The sequence below is a fragment of the Pantherophis guttatus genome, chromosome 7, assembly GCF_059756535.1.
Source record: "Pantherophis guttatus breed Tessera chromosome 7, ASM5975653v1, whole genome shotgun sequence".
NCBI lineage: Eukaryota > Metazoa > Chordata > Lepidosauria > Squamata > Colubridae > Pantherophis > Pantherophis guttatus.
The window spans coordinates 19,196,332-19,220,628 of record NC_142069.1 but is presented as its reverse complement, the minus strand read 5'-3'; the positions used below and the strand labels follow the sequence as shown (position 1 = coordinate 19,220,628).

The following is a 24,297-nucleotide window of genomic DNA, read 5'->3' as shown; positions in this document are numbered from 1 at the left end:
CAGCCAGCTGGTCTTCCAGTCTCCACCGTGCATGTGGGGGGGGGCACATGTGCAGGGGGCTGGTGCATGCAGGGGGCTGCACATGTTGGGGTGGGGTGCATGCGGGATGGGGGCATGCATATGCAGGGCGCATGTGCGGGGGCCCCGCACGCATTGCATTTTGGGGGTTCGCACACACTTTGGGTCCGGAAAAAGTTAGCCATCACTGCTCTGTCCCATTCCCAGGTCTACTGTAAGTCTAATTGGGATGAGACCCCCCAAAAAAGACTGAAAGCCAATTCATAAGGGTATGCAAGGTGACAAAGGACATTCCACAGGCATAATTTCATTTGATCTTGCAGGATCCAATCTGAGTCGGTTATTGGGACCAGAGGTTCGTTCTTCCAAGCCTTTTGGGCTCATGCTGGAGCCCATCCTCAGGAATCCCTCACAAGTCCGAAAGCTTGGAAAAACAAACCTCTGATCCCGGCGACCGACTCAGATGGGAACCTGCAACGTTATCCTTTGCCTTCATTCATTTGATCTAGTAAATATTCTTTTCCAAATCAAAGTATAGAAAATATCCAAGAAAAATTATTTGTGTTTAATTTGGTTTGGTATGACCAAGCCAGGAATCTGGTCTGAAACAGACAGCTAATTTGATAGGAAATAACCTTTACTCCTTATCTTAATTCCGAAAGTGAAATTAATGCTAAAGCCACAATGGACAGCTCAATTCCTTTGTTACTTGTACATGTTTCAAATGGACTCTGGCTAGCTAAGTTTTAATGCATTAGTTCTGTGCTGTGCAGGGGTGGTATTCACTTATTTTCACTACCGGTTCACAAATGTGAGCGTAGGACCTTCCGCGCATGCGCAGAGTGTCAAAATCGGGACGTGATGACCTCCATGCGGGTGGGTGGAGCCTCCTGCCATCGCCGCTACAGGTTCACCTGAACCGGATAGAGCCGGCTAAATACCACCACTGGTGCTGTGTCATGCCAAGCTATTTTTTAAAAAATGCCTTCCTTATTTTGGTGTGGAATAAAGCCCTTTTGAGTAAATACACAGAAACCTTTCACTCCAACATTATTTAAACAGGGGAAAAAACTATTTAGGGCCCCAAAAAACACATGACTTGGGGAACTTTGTTTCAAAACAATATAGTAACTATATTTTGCAGTTTTCTGAAGTTCATTCATAGGAAACACAACCAGATGAATTAATTTTACTTTAGTGCTACAGTGACAGAATCCTGCAAATTTAAAAAGTATATTTTTCCCTTCTCCTTCACAGCCCAAGGGGCTAGAGAGGGTCTTTGCCTCATCCACTAGCCAGCTTTGGGCTATGGTGTTTCATTATCTGATTGCTGCCCAGTCTCCCAAGGTCATTTTCACATACCATTACATACATAAAAGAGCTTCTTTGAATATCAGCAGTCTCACAAACAAGATGACTTGATTTCTCGTGGTTTGTGGCCTGGTAGCTGAATATATCAAGGAACTCCAGCAGCAATGATCAGTGTTAGAAGCAGGGGTGAAATGCTCCCGGATCGGACTGGATCGCCTGATCCGGTAGTGGTCTTGGCCAGTGGTTCGGTGATCCGGTAGTGATGGCGGAGCAAAGCTCCGCCCACCCGCCCAGGTGTCATTACTTCCTGGTTTTAACCAGGACGTAATGTATTTTTTACCTTCTGCACATGCACAGAAGGTCTGTGTGCACATGTGATGCGAGCGAAGCACGCATGCGCGGGGCATGTGCGCTTCCGAACCGGTAAGGAACGTATGTAGATTTCACCCTTGGTTAGAAGTGATGTTCGGTGAAACTAAAGTTCTTTCTATGACAACTAATCTGTAATGTAGGGTCACATGTACAAGCTATCATTTGATGTAACTTAGTCAAGAAGTTACATTCGCACTTCCCCATACTTTAAAGCACCTTTTTGCCTTTGAATTGAAAATCTTGCACAGCCCTGATTTATAAGCACTGCTGGGGACACATCAACTTTTTAAATAGTCATTCCTTAAACCTGATTTTCTGCTCACCAAGGATGCCTCGGGTGGCTCCGGACAGGAAATCATAGCAAAGTGCAGCCAGATAACATTTTTTTACTACATTATATTACTATACAATACTACTGATAGTATTGATTTGTTTTATTAGGTTACTACAAAAGAAGAGTAAATACAGTAATGCAAAATGACATTTTAAATCAAATTAAACATGCTATTGTTTTGGCAAGACAGAAACATACCACTGCAATGAAATCCTACGGCACAGAATGCCTTAAGAAAAAAGAAAGGCCTTGCCAGATGTAGTCCATACCAGGAGTGGGGAACTATGGCCCCTTTATGACCTCTGGACTTCAACTCCCAGAATTCCTGAGCCAGCCAGCCATAGTTCCCCACCTCTGGTCTATAGATTAGTTGAATAAGGTCTGGTAAGAGTGTTTAAAGGAAGCCCGTTTCTGCCTTCTGGGATTGAGCATCCCAGTTTCACTCCATGGTCAAATTAACAAGCTTTCTAATTTTGTCTTGGGTGTTTCTTTCAGCAAGAACAACAAGATGTTCTCCATCGCTTCCGAAAGGGGCTACTCAACCTTCTTCTTTCCACCAGCGTGGCTGAGGAAGGGCTGGACATCCCCGAGTGTAATATCATAATCCGTTATGGGCTGATGACAAATGAAATTGGCATGATGCAGGTCAGTCCATTTTGACAACCTTATTCCAATGCACCTTGACACCTGCAGAAGGTGTCTGGAAAGGAAAGGAGGAGTGTTGTTAATGCTGGGTCATTGAGAACAATAAGAGTTCAACTGAAGGGTGGTTTTTGATTGATCCATGTATGTTCTTGAGGACAAGTGGAACACTAGTGGGCTTGATCTTTGGAGATGAATGCAGGTGCTCTTCTTTCTCTTTCTTAAGGCCAGAGGCCGTGCCCGTGCCCCAAACAGCATCTGTTCTGTTTTGGCCAAGTCCAACAGCAAGGAGGTGGCCCGTGAGAGGCTTAATGAAACTTTGGAGATCCTGATGGAGAGTGCCATAAAATGGGTGCAGGAGATGCCGGAGACAGAATACCACCAAAAGGTAAAAGAACTTCCAGGAAAGGCCAAGAAAGTAGCCTTTGATATTTAGGCTTTAAGAAAGAATAACAATAAAGTACTAATTTAGTGGGAAACACAGCAAGCCAGATTCTGACATGCTGTGAGAATGTGCTCTTATTTATTCTTTTGCTGCCACTGTACATCACCATAATCGTAGGTCATAGTCTCAAATTACAGTCTTCTAAAGTGGGGGGAGGACTTTGAGCTAATTGTTAAGGATTGGGACTTATGGAATCCCTAATTTGGAAGCCTGGTTTCAGTGTTATCTTAGGGACTTAGCTGGGTACTTGTAAAAAAAAATAAATTGCAGGAATTTTTAGATAGTTCCAGTTCTTATCTGAACGTGGACCAGTTGAGCATTATGGAACATTAAGGATGAACTTCAAGCTACTTACATGGATTTTGAAACAATACGTGCCAGAAGATTGGAGAGTTGTTTGATTTTACAACCACTATCCATTTTTAAAGAATCTTTTAAGAGAAAGCTGTTATAGGGTCTTTTCTTCCAGAGTTTGAGAAGTTACTGGTTCAGTGAGAGGTTTCCAATTCATGTAGTCCTCAGTTAATAACCCCTCATTCCGTGACTGTTCAGAGTTATGATGCAACGCAGTGGTGGGTTCCTCCCGGTTCCTTCCGGTTCCGCCGAGCCGGTAGCGGTGACGATATGACGTCACTGAACTGGTTCTGCCCCCCCCCTGCGTTATTCTTACCTTTTATTTTGCCCCACCCCCAATCTATTGCTGCCTCCTGAGTCCCAGCTGATAGGCTATAAGGAAAAAAACTGTTTAAACTCTTGCTGCGGGCTTCAAAGGGCCACCCTACAGCTGATCAGTGGTAAAAGGCAGTTTGGTGGTAGACCGGTGCCTCCAAAAACAAATGAGTAGACCGGTGCCTGCAAAAATACATGAGTAGACCAGTGTCTGCAAAAAATAAATAGATAGACCAGTACAGCTCTGCAAGCAGTTAAAAGCCTGGTAGACCAGTACCTCTGCTAAATCCTAAAGAATTGTCACATGACCATTAAGCCACGCCCATGAAATAAGCTACACCCACAGAACTGGTAGTAAAAAAATTTAGAACCCACCCCTGATGCAACGGAACTCATATTTACAATTGGGTCTTGGGCCATTCCATCATTTCCATAGTCACATGATTGCAATCTGGATGCTTGACAACTGACTTTTATTGATGATGGTTGCAGCATCCCACAGTCACGAGAAGAGTCAATGGGGAAGCCAGCAGGGAAAATCACAAGTCACTTGAGTAAGGCTTTCCCACTCTGCAGCAACCACCTCCAACCCCCACCCTCCCACTGATGCAATGCCTCACTGGCTTGTCGTGCATCCTTGTACATCCTGCCACAGTCATCCCATGTTCATGTCATGCTACATTAGCTCCTCACGCATTCCTTCAGCAGCCACTCCAAGCCCCATCTTGCTTTCAGCATGCAACACCAGCCCCTTGCATACTCACCTGCACCTGGCAGCAGTCACTTATGTCAGTCTCCTTGCCAACCATCTGGCGCTTGAAATTTCCTGCTGGCTTCCCCATTGATCTTGCTCATTGGAAGCTGGAAAGAAATTGCAAGGAGGTCCTTGCATAACAACCCATGATTGTTGCTTAACAATAGTAACCGGGAGTACTAGGCTTGCCATCACTTAGCAATCTTGCATACCTGCAGAATGAAGTCACAATATACCATATGCATGGGACACAGATTCTTTGATTCTTTCCAATAGATTGCAAAATTGCAGCATGAAGCCATGATCAGCAGGAAATTGCGGGATATGAAACTTCAGCAGCAGCGCCAGCTACACGACCCAGACAGTGTACGTTTCTGTTGCCTAAACTGCAACCTGGCCGTCTGCCGTGCCAGTGACCTGCGCAAAATAGAGAATATGCACCACATCAACATTAATTCCAACTTCAGGTGAGGGAGTTGCTCTGTGCTTTTGGACTCTATTTCCAATTACACTTGGCCATAAAAAATTCTATTCTATTCTATTCTATTCTATTCTATTCTATTCTATTCTATTCTATTCTATTCTATTCTATTCTTTATAACATTGGGAAGAGCCAGTGGCGCAGTGGTAAGGATGTAGCATTGCTGGCTAATTCTGCCATGCCAGGAATTCAGTTCCTTCAAGCCTTACCAGCTCAAGGTTGACTCAAACTTCCATCCTTCCAAGATCGATAAAATTGTCGGGGACAATATGCTGACTCTATAAACCACTTAGAGATTACTGTAAACCACTATGAAATGGTATATATGTATGTATGTATGTATGTATGTATGTGTGTGTGTGTGTATGTATATGTCTTAAGTGCTAGTTCTATTGGGAAACATGTCTTACCTTCTCCATTTCAATAACAAGTTTGTCTCAACTCTGCAGCAGCCTTCTTCAAGCTGATGCCCTCCAAATAAATTGTGGAATTACCTCTCATGAATGAGAGCTGAGAGAAATAAGAATTGATATCCAATATCTGAAGAGCACTAGGGTGGAGAAGGCTAGTGCTGTGATTCAGTTTCAGAAATAACACTTCTTGCTTAATGTATAGAGAATTAGGAAAGAAACTCACTTTAGCTCTTTCTCTTTGCGGCCCTCCTGAGGTCTTCTTCTATGTATGTGCACACACTGAAGTTAGGTCAGTCAAGAGTCTGGTTGACCATTCCCCAGGAATTTTCTAGAAGGAAAAGGTGCTTGCAATCCAAGTAACTAATAAAATATGTGTACAGCCCCATTTATATAAAAAAGGCATCATTGGCATTGGAAAATCACCATCAGTTTATTGCAAAAGATAATTTTACTTGGAATAGCTTACATACCGTGTTTCCCTGAAAAAAGGACCTACCCCAAAAGTAAGTCCTAGTTTGATTTTTACACGTGTGCCCAATATAAGCCCTACTCTCAAAATAAGCCCTAATTAAGACCCCACCCGCTCCAGGGTGCACAGGTAAAAATTAAGCTAGGGTGGGAATGGGAGGGTGGAGCTGCCCTACTACTTACCTTTGGACATTTGCATCCCGACACCTGCCTTGCTGGCCCATTTCTTCTGCAGCCGGGAAGGCTTTCCTGAAGGCCTCTGCAGCCGATAACAGTTCCGGATTGATCCGGAGCTCTGTTATCAGCTGCAGAGGCCTTCAGGAAGGCCTTGCTGGCAGCAGAAGTAGTTCCTGAAGGCCTCTGACAGCAAAAAGAAGGCTGGGGATGAAGTGCACAAGTGAAGTGAATCAGTGGATGACCCGCCCTGAAAATAAGACCTGGTGCCTTTTTTGGTGGCAAATACATATATACTCTAGGAGGCGGTGCTCATCTCCATTTCAAAGCCGAAGAGCCAGTGCTGTCTGAAGACGTCTCCGAGGTCATATGGCCAGCATGACTAAATGCCAAAGGCGCACAGAACGCTGTTACCTTCCCACCAAAGGCGGTCCCTATTTTTCTACTTGCATTTTTTACGTGCTTTCGAACTGCTAGATTGGCAGAAGCTGGGACAAGTAACGGGAGCTCACCCCGTTACGCAGCACTAGGATTCGAACCGCTGAACTGCCGACCTTCCAATCGACAAGCTCAGCGTCTTAGCCTCTGGGCCACTGCGCTCCTTATATATATATACTTATATATATATATATAAGACCTGGTCATATTTTCAGGGAAACATGGTACCTTTAACACAACATCTGCCTATCTCACGTCTATAAAAATGCCAAATACTGAAGTCTGAACATCGATTGACTGAGGCCAACTATAATAAATGTTATCCATATGTAATTCCATATGTGTACAGAGGCACTACTCTCAACCTAGGAAGAGAAAGGTCAGCAAAGAAGCCCCTTCCCAAAAATTGTCAGTCAGGTCTTGCTTTTTTTCCAAGAATCGCCTTAGGAATGAAAGATTACAGAATGCCCAATTGTTCTCTATGCAGCCTGTATTACAAAAAGTCACCCAATTGTGTGGCACTTTCCCGCGAATTCAAAGACTGGAAGCCAGGAAGTTCCATCAGTTGTGATAAATGTGGGCAGGTAAGCACAGTTTGAATTCATTTTTTTTCTAAATATACTTATTTTGCTTAGTTTTTAATGAAGAAAGAGATGTTAGAGAGGAGAAAGTGGCAGGCCAGTGGGAAGGACTAGGCAGATGGACGTTGAATTTAATTTTTCAAATCAGACTTATTTCTAAAATCCCAAGGTTCAGATCAGGGGTGAAATCCAGCAGGTTCTGACAGGTTCTGGAGAACCATTAGCGGAAATTTTGAGTAGTTCGGAGAACCAGCAAATACCACCTCTGGCTGGCCCCAGAGTTGGGTGGGAATGGAGATTTCACAGTATCCTTCCCCTGGAGTGTGATGGGAATGGAGATTTTGCAGTATCCTTCCCCTGCCACACCCACCAAGCCACGCCCACCATGCCCACCAAGCCACGCCCACAGAACCGGTAGTAAAAAAAATTGGATTTCACCACTGTTCAGATTCTGTAAATATTCCATTCCTTAGTCAGACCTTAATTTGTTTCATGGCAGACCTCAGTCAAGTTTCCCTCTGATGATTGTTCCCTCTATTATTGTTGTTGTTTTGGGCTTCTGTAAAGGATTTTGCAGAATGTGTTCATCAAGGATAGGAATTTAACAGGCTTTTTCTGTCTTTATTGATCTGTGGAAATCAAGAGTGTGAAGCCAAAGCTTGTCAAAGGTTTCAAATAACACAGTGGGTCTCAGGTAAACTTCCACAACTTGATGGTTGTGCATTTAGGAAAGCTTTACATGGTCTTAGCTTGGCACAAGAACTCAGTAGATAATTATTTGGTAGCCTCTTGTTCAGATTATGCTTAAAGCCATAATGCATTTTATTTTGATTTAGCTTGTCATCTTGGGTGAATCCAGAAAGTCTAGTTTATCCAAGAAACTATGATCAGCATAACATGTAACTTTCAGACTATAAAAAAAAATGGGGTAGGGGCAGAGAACATCTGTCCTTTTAAATGCTATGTATCCTTGAAGAAAATCTCTAGCAGTCAATCTGTAGGCTCTGGAAGGAATTATTTTTGTTCTGCTCTTTGGTAAAACCAGGGCAGCTCAAACACTGGGACATGAATGTTTCTATAGTTCACTGACATTTTCCCCAAAGGTGGAAATCTATGCTTGTGACTTACTTAAGCTGGGAAAGAGGCTAACTGTATTTGTGTTCCTGCAGATTTGGGGAATGGAAATGATCTACCGGGATTTCACACTTCCAATGTTGGCCATTAAAAATTTTGTGCTGGAAACTCCCAATGGCCGCCAGAAACCCAGAAAATGGAACAAAGTTACTTTTGAAATCAAGGCCTTTGATTATACTGAATATTATAATACTTGTTTTAAACTGGATACACAAGACTTGGCAATTAAATGAAAAATAATTCAAAATAATGGAATGTGCCCCGTTTGGCTAATAAATATAGCCTCGTACATCTTCTTTATCTAGTGAAAATCAGCAACCCCATTGAATAAATGCTGGTTCAAAATAATTTGAAGTAGGCCTGCTGAACCTCTTCACACTAATTCCAACCCTGAATGCTAGGGACTTCTTTCTTCTTTAAATGTATTTGTGGGCTGACTTGTCCCAAAATAAATGTTTGCAATGGGTGAAGGTACCCGGCTACATAATCATTCTTTTTTTTATTAAAGATCTGAATTGAGTTGGGAAGACTACGTGGCATCTTCTTTGCTACTGGGGGTTTTCTGAATGCCTTGAAAGAACATGATTATCGTTTGCAACATTGACCGAAATGACAAGTTCCAAACAAAATTCGTGCTTTTTAGGCTGCAAGAATTGGAACTCATTTTGAAGCATTTCCACATCATAATTGGAGTAATCCCACCTTCACCTCTTACACAAGACATGTAAATGTCCAGATAGCTAGTACTTAGGATGCCTGCTTTCTCCTGAGAGGACAAGAGATAAAACTCCTATCAGTTTATCTATTTCCCTTAATTTAAGCTGAAACTGCCACCTGTAAGAAGGGAAGTATTGTCACAATCGGGAAATTATCTGTCCTCAATCTTGTCAGAACTTAACTGGTGTCCAGAGACAACCAGAAAATCCATGCGATTGTGTTGTTCTGAAACTGATTCAAAACTCAGCTCAGTTATGGAGGGGTTAAAACCCAGAGCTGCTTTTGAGCACTCCCTATGTGGAAATACTCTCAGAGTCACAAAGGCACTACAGGACTGGGAGCTTACTGGAATGAAGATGAACTAGAAGTTGGCTGGGAAGGGTTCCTGATTTGGAAAATCAATGTATGAGTAAGAGATGTTCGGAGAATGAAGAGGAAGAGAAGGTTCATACAGAGCAGTTTCAAGGATACGTAAACGGAGATCTACCTGGATTTCAAACAGAGGTCTAGTAATCCATGACAAATTTGTGAAAAATATTTTGGGAATACTAAAGTGTATGTGAGGAAGGAATGTAACACATATTTCCCATCTCTCACACAACAACCTAATTGCATGTTCTGCTACTTACAATTTGGTTTCTAAAGTACATTTTGCAACGCCTCAATCCTGTCTGGTAAAATCATTGCATTTTTTTTTTAACCAAGTTTGTAGATTGCCCCAATTAAGGAAAAAAAAAAACATGGCAGTGATCAGATTTGTAATTTTATAATTGTCAAAGCTTCTTGCATCTCAATTGAAATTGTATGACATAAACGTATTGTCAACTCACAAAGCATTCCTGGTTTGCTCTTGAGCTGCCATGTACAGGAAAGGGGGGAGGACTGACAGAGCAGTTCAGCAGCCACGTTCAAAAGCACATTCCACACATATCTTCTTCAAGGTTGGATCTCAGTTTACCAGAGCCGGCATATGAGGCGTGGTTTCTACAGAGTGCGAAAGTGCTTCATTGAAGAATGTGATTTATGACACAGACTGAGAGGAGGGGGGAAACAGGGTCAAGAGTTGAGCCATAAATTATGTGCGGCAGAGTTGACTTCACTTGGGAAGTTGTTGACATGTTGCTCCTCATAAATAACTGGATTTCTTTTGAAACTTGGCTCAAGACTCATAAGTTAATTAGGACATCCGTTGGAACCCCAACACATCCATTTTTGTCCTCCCAACAGCCACTCTATGAGGTGAATTTTCCTGAGATTAATCTTATATATGGGCCTTCCCAGTCTTAGTCCAATAACGATAATTATTAGACCACACTGATGCTGCTGTTATACAGAATATGATTTTAAGAAATAAGATATTCTTGTGTCTTTTACACAGACCAAATTATTCCTTAATTGTTTTTGAAAGCAAACTATAACATTGCCTGCAATTTACACATGATTCTTTTCCACCATTAATATGGCCAGTCTTATTTTTTTTAAAAAAATATCATAAACAAACTCCTCAATATGAAACTTGCAGAACAATTATTGATGGATTGTTGTTTTTATTTTACAGGATTACAAATTTCTTTAAAATTTTCAACAGAAATTAAAGTGCGTAATTTTACAGTAGTCCAGCTCCCACCATTATTAACCAAATATACATATATTACAGAAATGTATACAAATATCTGCAAATATTTTACATACATGTACATATTATCAACTGGTAAAGCTAAACACATTCACCATTTTAAATATTACTTTTTCTTTTCTTTTTTTCATATATTTTAGAATCTATTTGTGGTAAAGAAAAAAGTGAAAAAGCCCTTCTAGAAATCACTCTTTGAATAAATAGACATATATCCCAAAGCATTGTCTGTAATGATATTGTCACCTAAGCTTGACTTGATTATTATTCAGGCAGCATTCAAAGTATAATTCCCACAACCTTTAAGTCTACAATACTCAGAACACCTCTGTGAGTTTGGAATAAGATAGTTAATAGCTTTTATACACATCCATTCTCCCACTCAGGCCCTCCCTGCTTATAATGCAATATGTCCTCAACTTGCGACCACAATTGAGTTCAAAATTTCCGTTGCTAAGTGAGGCAGTTGTTGCATCTCATTTTTGCCGCCATTAAGCGAATCCCTACAGTGGTTACGTGAATCATGCAGTTGTTAAGTGAATCTGACTTCTCCCTATTGACTTTGCTTGTCAGAAGCTGGATGCAAAGGTTGCAAATTGTAATACACAAGGCCCCAGGATAATACAACTGTCATAAAGACATGCCAGTTGCCAAGTACCCAAATTTCAATCACGTGACCAGGATCGTGAAAAATATCAAGTCGCTTTTTTCAGTGCTATTGTGATTTCAAAGAGTCGCCAAACGAATGGTTGTAAATCTAGGATTTTACCTTTATCGCCACTCAGTATAAAACATGAGCTGAGTATTTTTTGGGGTGAAGGTAAGTTAGATTTGCTATAGTGGGTCTTACAAATTACCCACTATCAGCCTGTTCTTTGCTAGGATACTGTGAGAAAATCTACTTCTCTGTTGGTTTACCACAAATATTGTATGCATCTGATAGAATCCCACATCGAAGACAAAAAAACATATATCTACACTTTTTTTTCTCTAAAAATTCAAAAGCAATTGCTTCAACAATGAACTAGCGAAAACTGTACCTCTACTCTTTAGTAATGGGAGCAGAACAAATTAAGCAAGCTCTTCAAGCCAGTTTCAAAAGTGACACTGAAAATATATACAATGGGGACTTGCTGATTAATGTTTAAATATGCTGCAAAAAATATTGTCTGTAAAATATTTAATGCTAACCAACATTCTCTCTCCAAATAATTATAAAATTATAATACTGTTAACATCTGTTCATATAATACAACCGGGAAGAAGGACTTTGATTCCTCAGCAGGTGTGTGTGTGTGTGTGTGTATGTATGAATGTTTCAGTTTATCAAATTACCAAGAAATAAGAGTGAAATGAAAGGGATGAAATCTAACAATTATTCTCTGATTGACCAGTGGTGGCAATCTAAGTGCTTCTCTACTTCAGTCACTTTAAGATGTGTGGACTTCAACTCTCAGAATTCAGCAATGCTGGCTGAGGGAATTCTAGAAGTTTATGTCCACACAGCTTAAAAGTGACTGAGATTTAGAAATACTCATCTAAATAACTTTTTCCTTAGATAGAGACAGGAAAAATGCCCCAGTATATTCGAAAAACAACAGTATGGTGTCTGCTGAAACAACTGATTATTTTTGTTGTACTTTTTTCTATAAGGAAACCATACATACCATCTAGGTGCTTTATTCCATCATCTCAACATTAAAGCTGAACCTGTTTAGTTAACATAGGTAAAGGTAAAGATTTCCCTTGTCCAGTCATTTCCGACTCTAGGGGATGGTGCTCATCTTCATTTCTTAGCAGAGGGACCCAGTGTTGTCCGAAGATTCTATGATCATATGGTCAGCATGACTATGCACTGAGGAACATGGAACACCATTACTTTCCCACCGTAGTGGTACTTATTAATCTACTCACATTTGCATGCTTTCAAACTGCTAATTTGGCAGGAGCTGAGGCAAGTAAAGGGAGCTCACCCCATTGCGTGGCGCTCATGTCTCAAACCCAGGCTGTCAGCTTCCAGCTGACAAGCTCACGGTCTTTTAACTGCCCAATCAACAGGGCCCCATTTACTTAACACAGGTTGGCTCTAATCTGAAACTACATTGATTTCAAGTCATTGGAACGTTGCCATCATGTTGCCAGATAGTACTTAGTTTCAGTTTAGCATGTTGTATAAAACAGGCTGCTGGTTTATATGATTCACGGTTGGGTTTGTGCAACCAGCTACTATAGTTTGATTCAGTAAACCATGTTTAACCAAACAATGGCTTAATGATGTGCAAGACTCTATATCCAAGCAATATTTAATCAAAATATTCCATCAGACTGAGATATACCATCTACTGTATTACCGGAAGCTAACAGAGGGCAGAACTATGAATGATGGCGAAAAAAAGAGATACCAGGATATCTCTTATAAATCAATTTGAAGCAATCATTTGAGTAGCAGATTTCAGAGACAGCACTGTTTTCTTGACTCCTATATCCAGCTATTTATTATTTAATACAATTGCCACCCAATTTAAAGCTCAAGTATGAATGAATCTCAATGCTGGCCATAACAAACATAAAAATACTTTATATTCATTTCTACCATATCAATATATAAATCATAGCATTGTGATAACTTCCGGATCCAACATACATGAGCATGCAATACAAATTAAGGATTTTAAAAATGCATGTATGGGCCAGGAGGAAATGTTTAGTTATTAAATAGGTGGGTGCATTTACCATAATGTAAAACAATGGCATGTCCTAGAATTCACATATTTTTTTTCTGGTGTCTCTTCCATAAAGAGACAAATAAGATCCTTTTTTTTGCCAATGGCAATAATTCTTAAGCATGGAAGGCTTGACTTGGCACCTCATCCATCAGAGGAAAATCCTCATCATCAGGGAGTATTTTCACATTTGGTGCCTGATGTGCTTAAGCTGTGGGAGGGGGAGAGAGAAATAATATATCCAGCTGTTTAGTATTTAATACAGTTGCAACCCAACTCAGAGCCCAGATATGTATAAACCTTAATGCTAGGTATAACAGTTGACGACAGGTAGAAGGAAAAGTTGGAAAATACTTTCTGGATTTCTCTATTCAGGCCTTCCCTGTCCATGGCAAAAAAAACAGATCCACATATGGAAGATCCAATTAAACTGATTTGTTGCTATTTATGCCTATGCACAAGAAGGGACATGGTGGCTCAGTGGCTAAGATCTGAGCTTGTTGATCAAAAGGTCGGCAGTCCAGTGGTTCAAATCCCTAGTGCTGCGTAATGTGGTGAGCTCCCATTACTTGTCCCAGCTTCTGCCAAAAAAAGCACGTAAAAATGCAAGTAGAAAAATAGGGACCATCTTTGGTGGGAAGGTAACAGCGTTCCGTGCGCCTTTGCCATTGAGTCATGCCAGCCACATGAGCATGGAGACATCTACAGACAGCGCTGGCTCTTCGGCTTTGAAACGGAGATGAGCACCACCCCCTAGAGTCAGGAACTTCTAGCACATATGTGTGAGGGGAACCTTTACCTTTACCTTTTATGCCTATGCACAGGAATATACTCAACGAACAGCACCTGCTTGGAATTAAGTAAGAGTCAATGGAAATCAAGGGGGCTTGTGCTTAGTTTGCTTGAGGCTACATAGGGATTCTATGCTGATCTCTTTTTTAATTCTGCCAGTCTTCTATTTCCCCCTTTGAAAGAGGGCTAGCCTTGAAACAGCTCCCTTTCTTGATGGCGAACTAAGTTGTTCTTCCAGAAACGGGCTGTGAACTGGGAAGCCAAGCTGAAGGCCAGCCTTGAAGAAAAAGACGATTTCAACTTCCTCAGATGAAGCATGCATTCCAGACTCGCTTGTGGGGCAAGGGAGACTGAAGGAAGTCAACTTTTACAACAGCTAGCTGCTCATTATAATTTGATTTAATAAATTAATGGATCGACTAGAGAACATAGTTTTAAATTCTCATCCTAGAAACAGCTTAAAGAGAAGCGGTGAATCAATCTCTCTTCATATTTTTTTAGGGTAACTGGCCTTTGCTTTTTAACACTTGTGGCATTTCCAGATAGAAAAATGGAAAACTAACATGATTTTGTCTAATGCAGGGGTGTCAAACCCAATCACATCGTGGGCCGTATCGTGACTTATCACTATGTTTTTTTGCTTTTGCGGAGCCGGGGTGGGCATGGCCTGAGCAGGCCATATCTGGCCCGCAGGCCGCCAGTTTGACAGCCCTGGTCTAATGGCAGAGACAATGCTTGCGAATGAATGAATGGGACTTTTCTGGATAAGGAGAAGCCATAAGATCACCCACCTGTGTTGTGGAAGGCTGTTCCTTAAGAGAAGACTGGCAGGATTCAAAGGGATCTTGCCAGCTCCTCCTGAGTGCCAAGAACTGCAGAAGATGGGCAGCTCCAAAATTTAGTATGAGATTATTAATGAGTATTGGGCTCCCATGTCTACCTTTTTATGCACTTTTTTTTAGGGACACATATAACAATGGTCTATTCTACAGGCAAATCAATTACTTGCTTTGGTTACTCACTTTCCAGTTTATTTGATTCTTTAATATTAGCATAAATCAAGCCTTGTCAAGAAAGGAGTTATTCCAGAGAAGGGAAAGGACTTGTACATGCAATGTGATGTACTACAAACCTATCAAAACGATAATTATGAAAATTTTAACAGTACCACTAAGATCATAGCTTTGTTTAAAGGTCAAGAATAATAAATCAATAGTGCTAAAGCTATCAAAAAAAGCATTGCGTTACAGACCATTTTATTTATTTACACCCGAGAATATGAACAGAAGTGCTATTTTTAAAAGTGATAGTCACATTTGGTATCCCTGTGCTTAAATAACTTCTTTTGTGACACAGAAGCTGTTTTTCAGTGAGACTGACCTAACCTAAGTGGCTTTCTCATTGATAGCCATTTACCTAACTTTGGCAAGATGATATCCAGTGTTTATCTTAATTTACATCAAATCAATCTGACTGTCAGCTGTAGATTCACACTGAATACATTGAAATGAGAAAATTAATATAGCTTGCAATTCGTTTGTACTTGAGCAATAATAATCAGATAGTAGAAACATTTCCACGAATGCAGGGAGCAAAATGTTTAAATAATGCACTAAAAAAACATGCTTCATCATATACCACATGCACACTCATCTTTTTTTTATAATTAGCTGTGATAATATAAAATGTTCCAGAAATGTTCCATCTTTATACTGTATTGGCTGGGAATAGGAAAAACTGAAAGTAGAAATATTCAGAATTGCTGGTTACTATATTCTGCTATGGAATCCATTCGCTGAAATAAATTTATGTTGGGTTTCCTTCCTATCATTATGCAACAATTATTTATTAAATAGCAAAGTAGCTGACATAAAAATAGTCAGGAATTCATACTAAATTCTGTAATTGGCCTATGCAAAAATAAGTTTCCTTGCTAAATAATGAGCAAACTGGGAGCCAGCCTCAGCTATTAATGAATGTCACTCCATGGAACACGTTCTCCCCTTCTCCACTATCCTTGTTAAGCAGTGTTACAGACATTAACTATAATTATTTCTGATCCTTCTTCTAGTATCCACACCTGCCATTTAGACAGACTTCAGTTCTTGGGTTAAGAGAAATTTCTGCTAGATCTTCAATTGCAATTCAGAGCATGTTCATGAAATGCTTAACAACTGAAAGCAAAAAGACATTAAAAGTATCCCTTTCAGCTGTTGACCAAGGTGCACAGTGAATTATAAAGGTTGCTCATTTAAATGCCAGGCATATCAGAATGATAGATCATTAAATAAAAATGAAAGATTTGGGAATTTCACAGAAAGAGCACCAACTCACATCTGCAAAAGCACCCAAACCAAGTTCATAGAAACTTCACTGGCAATTAATACGAACTGAAATGTTTTACCAACCTATTTAAAAAGAGCTTTAATCTAGAAAAGGTTGTAAAGAAGGAAGTTATATGTGTGCTTTTAAACCAGATTAGTTTAACTACTGAATTTTTACGGAAAATTGGTTTTTCTGTTAACGCACACTTTAATTTAAAAATAGGATATTCTGACTATCATACTGTATTACTTAAAGACAAGCGTACCAGGAAAAACAAAGGGGTGAGTTGGTTCCAAAAAGAATCCCTTAGCTCAGGGGTCTCCAAACTCGGTAACTTTAAGACTTGTGGATTTCAACTCCCAGAATTCCATAAGTCTTAAACAGTGGTGGGTTTCAAAAAAATTTACTACCAGTTCTGTGGGCGTGGCTTGGTGGGTGTTGCTTGGTTTGGTGGGCGTGGTTTGGTGGGCATGGCACCACTAAATCTCTATTCCCACCCCAATCCAGGGGAGAGGTTACTGCGAAATCCCCATTTCCTCCCGATCAGCTGGGACTTGGGAGGCAGAGAATAGGCGGGGGTGGTCAGAATTTTTACTACCGGTTCTCTGAATTACTCAAAATTTCCGCTACCGGTTCTCTAGAACTGGTCAGAACCTGCTGAAACCCACCTCTGGTCTTAAAGTTGCCAAGTTTGGAGACCCCTGCCTTAACTTATACATACACAGATCCACCCACTGCATTCATAATTCCTGCTACAAGATGACTATGAATTGAAGGAACTATGGTAAACAGAGATTCCATGTGAAGAAATAGCGACTTAATCAGCAACAAGACACATCCAAAAAAAAATAAATACAAAATCCAATTGTCCCTAGCGATACAATATCTTTAAACCTATTTAGGGTAAAATCATTCTTACCCTGTAGGATTGTTGAGAGAAAAAAACCTAGTATTATCATCATTTTCTAAATGCTTACTTACATATGTACATTATTTTCAGGGAAAGCAATATTATGTAGAACGAAATAGAAATAGAGAAATTAAAGTCAGCAGGTAAGAAAAAGGAAGGAATTGTACAACTAGTTTGTAATATCAATATTAATTATCTATCTTCATATCTTTCCAAATACTTCAGGTGGAAAAAACACAATTTAAAAGATTTTGGAGACAGATTAAACTACAAAAATTAGATTATAGCTTTATCATATCTTCATTTCAAATCACCATTAATTGTGCTTTACATTAGAATCTAACAACTTCAATCACATTGCAATAACATTCAAGTACTATACATCTCATTGATTTATTTCAAACTTTTTATCCGAGAGTGTGCTTAGGAAGTTCAACATCCTGAAAGTGCTCCCTCTTAGGACTATGCACACTTTGAAAATTATTTTGAAGAAATGCACTATTTCTCAGCTCTTGATTAAAGTAGACTGACTTTGCAGCCTTTACCCTGAACTTAAAAAAAAATGGTGCTGCTCCTTTAAGGAATCCTCTCCTTAAGGCAATATTTCTCAACCTTAGAAGCTTGAAGATATGTGGACTTCAACTCCCAGAATTCCCCAGCCAACATGGTTAAGGCTAAGGAAACTCTTAAAGCAGCGGCACATCTTTTTCAAACTCATGAGAAGCTTGAAAAAAGTTGGGGTATTTTTTAGGAGTAGTAGCACACCACCGTCCCACCCGAGTTCCGAAACACTACTTCTACATCATTTTTGAAGCCTACACCACCTTTACTCTCTCCTAAGTGCTAATCATGTGCTTTTTATTATTCATCTATGAGGGAGAGGTTAAAGGAAATCTCTCCCTTATCCACTCCTCAAGGGTTCAAATGGAACCCATATGAGGTAGTATGCTGCATAACTGAGATCAATGTGAATTCTAAGAGATCACTTATCTTAATATAAGAAAGCCTGCTTTCAAATATGATTCCCAGGAGACAGGCCACACTATTTTCTGAAAGATAACTAGAAGCCCAAAGTTCACCCTCCAGGTTGATTTTCTGAGACAAGTACATATAGAATGAAGTTGCTACATGCAAATCATAGATTGAGTTCAAACGCTGAGAGCCATTAGCTTTGTAATTGAGAGCTTTTTAACATTTGCACTTAACTCATGTTAGAATTGCTTTGTATTTTGCACGTTTTCTATCAAGAAAATATTTCAAAGGAAGGAGAAATACATAGTTGGGTTACAAAGGGTTGCCTATCATTTATTTTACAACATAGAATACTTATATATGTGCGTGAGCATTTTGCTCCATATAAACCCCATTGTTAAATAACTATGTAAGTCATGTTTTTAAAAAACCACTTTCTTTTGTAGAATAAAATAATATTGGGTTAGCATGTCCCAAAACTGCTTTGCAAAAGGCAACTGGACTTTCTTGATTTTTCTTTGAAAAACGTTTCATTTTTCATCCATTCTTCAGAACTGAAGAAGCTTCTTGGATGAGAAACAAGTCATTTTCAAAGAAAAACCAAGAAAATCTAGTTGCCTTTGGAAAAACACTTTTGGGGTAACCATGACCTGGATGATTGAAAATCTCCATAGACATTGGGTCAATATATTATTTGTTGGGAAACAAAATTTGCATCTTAATAAGCAATATAACATTGATGAATATTCTTTAGAAGACAGGACATTTGAATTAAAGAGTGGTGGACAATTCCATTCAGAGGCAACAGGAATGTTACCATGAGCTTAAGACTTTGGAACAACCCCCAAAGACTCAGAAGTTGTAAGAGTTGAAAAGTAGATTCAATTTTCTTTCTGTCATATGCTTAAGGTTTGATTATATTTTCAAATAACATTTCAAAACCATGCACACGAGAAACTGAATATAAACCATTAACTTCTCTAAAAACTAACTTTTATGTAATTGTTCCAGATCTGCAAAATCTCTCAGCTCTGGTGTTGGGCATATGGTAAAACCATAGATCATCAAATTACACAATAGTATAAACCAGGATAGATTTTCTGTATACCTATATCTTTCCCATCTACAAAAGCAAAACAACAGTGAATTAGTTAATTTCATACCAAACTCAGAAAGATGGGCCCTGGCTGTGGGGATATGTGTTTTAATTCTACATTTAATTCTACCTTTAATCTACATTAAAGCAAACCCTGTTTTTTATTTATTAGAGCAAGCATGTGTCGTATTAGAGCAAATCCTATCTACAAGGGTACAATGCGACCCTAAAGAGAGGGCCAATTTTTGGACTACTTTTAGGGAGAAGGATTAAGCATAAACCCCAAGGAATAAATAGAAGCTATAAATTAGAAAAATTGAAGAAAATTGAAAAATGGCAATTTACAGATATGATCATCTAAAATTTTCTTGACAACAGAAATTATGTTTGACTCAAAGTAGACTTTAGTTAAAGAATAAAAAGGATAGTTTAAAAGTTTGTATTCACTCCCCCCCCCACAAAAATTGTATGTTGGAGAAAGGAACAGCACTGCTATCAATCAGCATCTGGGCCACCAAATTTCAAAATCTGACTGGTTGTTATCTGGAGAAGATGCAAGAGAGATGCTGAATGGCTGTCCATGCTTATGTTACATCTGTTGTGGCCTTTTACACACTTAATGCTTAGCAAAAGGGATTGTACAATATAAAACTTTTGATCACAATTTTCCCATCTAATATTACGGAGTATTTAAAAATGTGGAAAATTTCAACTAATTATGTCTTTTTCCAGTTAGACAATTGGCTGTTTGACCTGTAGTTTTAACTGCCCACAGTACTGGCTTATGATTGTTGCATGCATACCACTCCAGCAATGAAAGATAAATGTTCTGAATAACTAGTAACATATAATAATACCATTATTATATATTAGCTTAATTATTAGTTCGATATTGCAAAGCTTAAATCAACAGTACAATTCTATGCATCTTTACTTAGAAAGTAATTCCAACAGAATTAAATTAAATTAAATTTAAGCTGAATTAAAGCTAACTCCCAAACAAAAAGTATAAAATACAGCATAAGATGTGAGAGCCAGTTTGGTCTACTGGTTAAAGCGCAAAGCTAGGAATCAGAGAACTGTGAGTTCTAATCCCGCTTTAGCCAATGAAAGTTGGCTGGGTGACTTTGGGCCAGTCACTCTCTTTCAGCTCAAAATGTCAGTCTTGGTTGACAAGCTGGTCAATCAATTCTTGTCAATCAGTGGATCGGCATTTGATTGATCTGAAAAAAGCACACTTGCAGGAAAGTGCCAAGAAGAAATGGGAAATTCCAGCATAAAGATAGTACTTCTTCAAGAAAGTTTTTAAAGTAAGGTATAAACACATATTTCCCAGCTTTGCAGAAACATTACTCTTTGCACAACTTTAAAATCATGTTCTGTTATTCTATAAAATGCCTGATCATGCATGGTAAGTGTGGTGCATATTAATCAATCTGTTTCCCATTTTTATGGTTTTGGGACACATAATGCAGTGACATTAATTGCAGCAACATGTGTATGGCTTGATGAAGAGTTATAAGTGGTCAGTTCAAATATCTTATCATCACATAATCTGTTGTAATTATTTATGTTAGAACCCATGCCACTGATGTAACCTCAAAATACATAAAGACTACTAGTCCATTCAGCATTTCTTCAATGCGCTAGTCTTTAAATGAAGATTAATGGTTTTAACTATGGTTTGTTAATTTAAAATGTCAAGCCAGACTTTTCTTTGCACAAAGCATGATTTGACTGTAACTCTTAAGATATGGTTAGTTTTAACCATAGTTTATTGAGTACACCTTGTTCCCACATCATCTTAAGCCATAAATCATGGTTTACAGTTGGCTTTACACATCACATAAGACAAACAAACTACTTTATGGCTTAGTGTAATGTATGAACTCAACATGTACTGGTATTTAATTTTCTTTAATCATGATTTGATGCAAAGTCCGAACTGATTCATAATATTCAGATCTCTGTATTAAATCCTAATATAAAGGGAAAAGAGATATCACAAGACATTGTTTAAGATTAAGCTGATAATATTACTAAAGCACTTATAATTTTAGAAATGTAGTACCACTTTCCAAAGGTAACAGAACTGAGAAGTTATGCTTTTCAAACCACAGCTAGAATCTATACATCCAGTACATGCCTTTACTACTCTTTCCAGTTCTGTATTAATGTATAAAAATACCAATATTATTCTATATAAACAAGCCACCAATTGTCTCTTAAATTCAGAATCCTCTGCTTAAACTCTACAGGATGCATGCTTCATTTTTAAAAATCATAGGCAAGCATTGATTTAGTATCATGAAGATAAATCAAAATCGAGTATAGTACATTTTCCTGTAAAAACATACCCTGCAAACAGTATATAATGTTCTTATTGTTCAATAAAAAAAATTTAACAGGAAAGTTTTAGCTTTTTAAATAGATCATTTGAAATGTTTAGATACTCTGGATATTGTTTGGTTCACAAACAAAAAATTATAGTTTTTATATACACATCAGTGTAAATAGTGCGAAAATTTAGATGCAGTAAGCTAATCTAACTTTAAATTTCACTACACATCTATTTGGCAATGTGGAGGTATATCTAAAAACACACATGTATGATTCATAGAAAATTACCAAGAGATCAACTTCATTATGAAAAAGCTGTACCATCCCCAATAGTATTATGTTGTACGATAACAATCTTGGAAATAACAGCATTAGGTTAATATTGATGACTTTTTGGCTAAGACATTAATTGAATAAAAAGAAAATATGGAATGCTTCTGTACATTAATTTTATTGACATAACATAAACGTTAAGGACAATTTCTCTAAAACGATATGAACTCTTTTGTTCTTTTCCAACATAAAGTGCTAAGAAACATGGCAGAAAGGCTGGCGTCTTTTCAAATTTGTTTTAGGAAGTAGTGTCAACCCCAATAGGAATGGGACAAATACAGCTTTACAGACCATTGGTGGATTCCAGTTTGGCCGTGCTTTCCTGCTGATCCTCCAAACTGATTTGTGAATCGTTGCAGCAATCTGGTGTTTCACCTTTAACAGCTAAATAGATGATTTTCAACCACTTCTGTTTCAGCTCTTCGTTATCTGCTGCAAAACTGTGCACAGATTTGGACTGAGTCAATTTGAAACTATGCGGGAGGTCAGCACTTCTTGGGGTGTCATCTACTGCGTAGCCCAAAAGTGGGATTGTAGCCAAGGCTTTGACATCCTATGGAAACAGAAATGAAGTCACTTTAAAAAGGCAACATTTGAGAGGAGTCCCCAAAAAGAAGTGTCTTGATTATAGAGGTTGGGCTACAGAGGATGTGAGGAGGTTTCCAACAGGAGAAAACGGGTGACAGAGGAAGGAAAAGCTCTCATTCCTATCAAGATTAAATTTTATAGATCTGTAGTTAAGTAAATGATGCCTTTATTAGGAGCGCTAGCAGCCCCAGCAAAAAGTCTCTCTCTCACACACAGCAGGCTAACAAGTCTGTCCGGCATGGAGATGAATAGTTGTCTACCACACCTATTCATCTCTGCCCACTGCCTTTTATCCCCAGAGCTAGGGTGGGGCTTCACTAGCAGTGGTGCCTCTTCCTTCCCAAGGATCAGCCCATAGATTTCCACTGCTCTCTTCTCCTCTGCCTTCTGCGCGCTGTTCCTCCTCTTCCTCATCAGACACTTCCAGACCTGGGGGCTGTTGACTCTCCATCTGAGGGCTGATGGATGGCCCAGGCTCCACTTCTGTCTCTGACAGCTCCATTCCCTTTTCCCCCTTGGAGCTCTGAGGTTGCCTTGATGCTGGCCCTGACTCCCACACCTCCCCCTCCTCTGATTTAGCTGCTGGAGGGGCTGGCGGCCGACAGACCACAGCAAGATCAAACGTGCAACCACAGAAAAAGAAAAATGCAAAACTGGAGAAAATTGCCTCCTAGGCCACCAGGGGATCAGATCTATTCCCTCTTTGCCCTTTCACCACCTATGGCTACCACATCAAAGTGCAAAAATCCAGATGACCCACAAATTAGCAGATAAGAGGTCCTGAAAAAAAAATCTAAGCTACTGTTACTATTGGAGGCTCTGCAGGCTGATAAAACCCAAACCTGGTACAGATAGTCCTCAACTTAACGACCACAATTCAGCCGAAATTTATGTTGCTAAGTGAGACAGTTGTTCAGTGAGTTTTGCCCCATTTCACTACTTTCTTGCCACAGTTGTTAAGTGAAGCAATGTGGTCGTTAACTTAGCAATATGGTTGTTAAGTGAATTTGACTTCCCAATTGACGATTTCCTTGTCAGAAGGTCGCAAAAAGAGATTACATGATCCTGGGACACTACAACCAATTGCCAAGTGTCTGAATTCTGATCATGTGACCATGGGGATGCTGCAATGGTTGTAAGTATGGAAAATGGTGATAAGTCATTTTTTTCAGTAATGTTGTAACTTTGAACGGTCACTAAATGAATGGTTGTAAGTCAAGGACTACTTGTATCACATATCATCCTCTGTAAACAGAAGGTGAGGAGAGATACACAGTGGTCATAGCCAGTTCTGATTGTTATTGTGTAAGCTCTTCTTTTACATACAGTGGGGGGAAGAATACAATTCAGAAAGAGTAGGAATTACAGTTGCAAAAATGTAAATTAAAGGTAAGCATGATATCATGTTATTCTAAGGTGAAAAAGGAACTTTGCTATGGTCTGGCAACCATTCATTTTTACATACCTGTGGAGCGCCATACATATATAAAACAAGGGCTTCATGTTTAGGTATCACACACCAAGCCTTTTGCCATGTTTTAGATTTTTCCAAATACTGCAGAAAACTACATATCACACTATTTCCCGACACTTCTGCTGATTCAATCTGTAGAGATAAAACGAGGTGGTTGAAG

At 39.2% G+C, this 24,297-nt stretch overlaps 2 protein-coding genes across 9 annotated transcripts in view; one reads left to right on the top strand and one right to left on the bottom strand.

Moving 5' to 3' along the window:
* DHX58 (DExH-box helicase 58) overlaps positions 1–9,784 on the top strand; it is a 36,569-nt gene extending 26,785 nt beyond the window's left edge. For 4 of the 5 annotated variants that reach the window (XM_034403694.2, XM_034403695.3, XM_060694502.2 and 1 more), the window contains exons 9-13: positions 2,531–2,680; positions 2,904–3,065; positions 4,822–5,012; positions 7,007–7,103; positions 8,270–8,716. In XM_034403694.2, coding sequence (XP_034259585.2) covers positions 2,531–2,680; positions 2,904–3,065; positions 4,822–5,012; positions 7,007–7,103; positions 8,270–8,467 — 798 coding nt within the window. In that variant the 3' untranslated portion in view covers positions 8,468–8,716. Of the gene's footprint in view, positions 1–2,530; positions 2,681–2,903; positions 3,066–4,821; positions 5,013–7,006; positions 7,104–8,269; positions 8,717–8,742 lie in introns of those variants that run through there. The other variant, XM_087873100.1, reaches the window with a different exon arrangement.
* Positions 9,785–22,174: 12,390 nt separating this feature from the next.
* The window catches only part of FGD4 (FYVE, RhoGEF and PH domain containing 4), a 124,123-nt gene continuing 122,000 nt past the window's right edge, over positions 22,175–24,297 (bottom strand). For all 4 annotated transcript variants that reach the window (XM_060694501.2, XM_087873099.1, XM_087873098.1 and 1 more), the window contains exons 16-17: positions 24,129–24,269; positions 22,175–22,628 (exon numbers count right to left, since the gene is read on the bottom strand). In XM_060694501.2, coding sequence (XP_060550484.2) covers positions 22,359–22,628; positions 24,129–24,269 — 411 coding nt within the window. In that variant the 3' untranslated portion in view covers positions 22,175–22,358. The remainder of the gene's footprint in view (positions 22,629–24,128; positions 24,270–24,297) is intronic.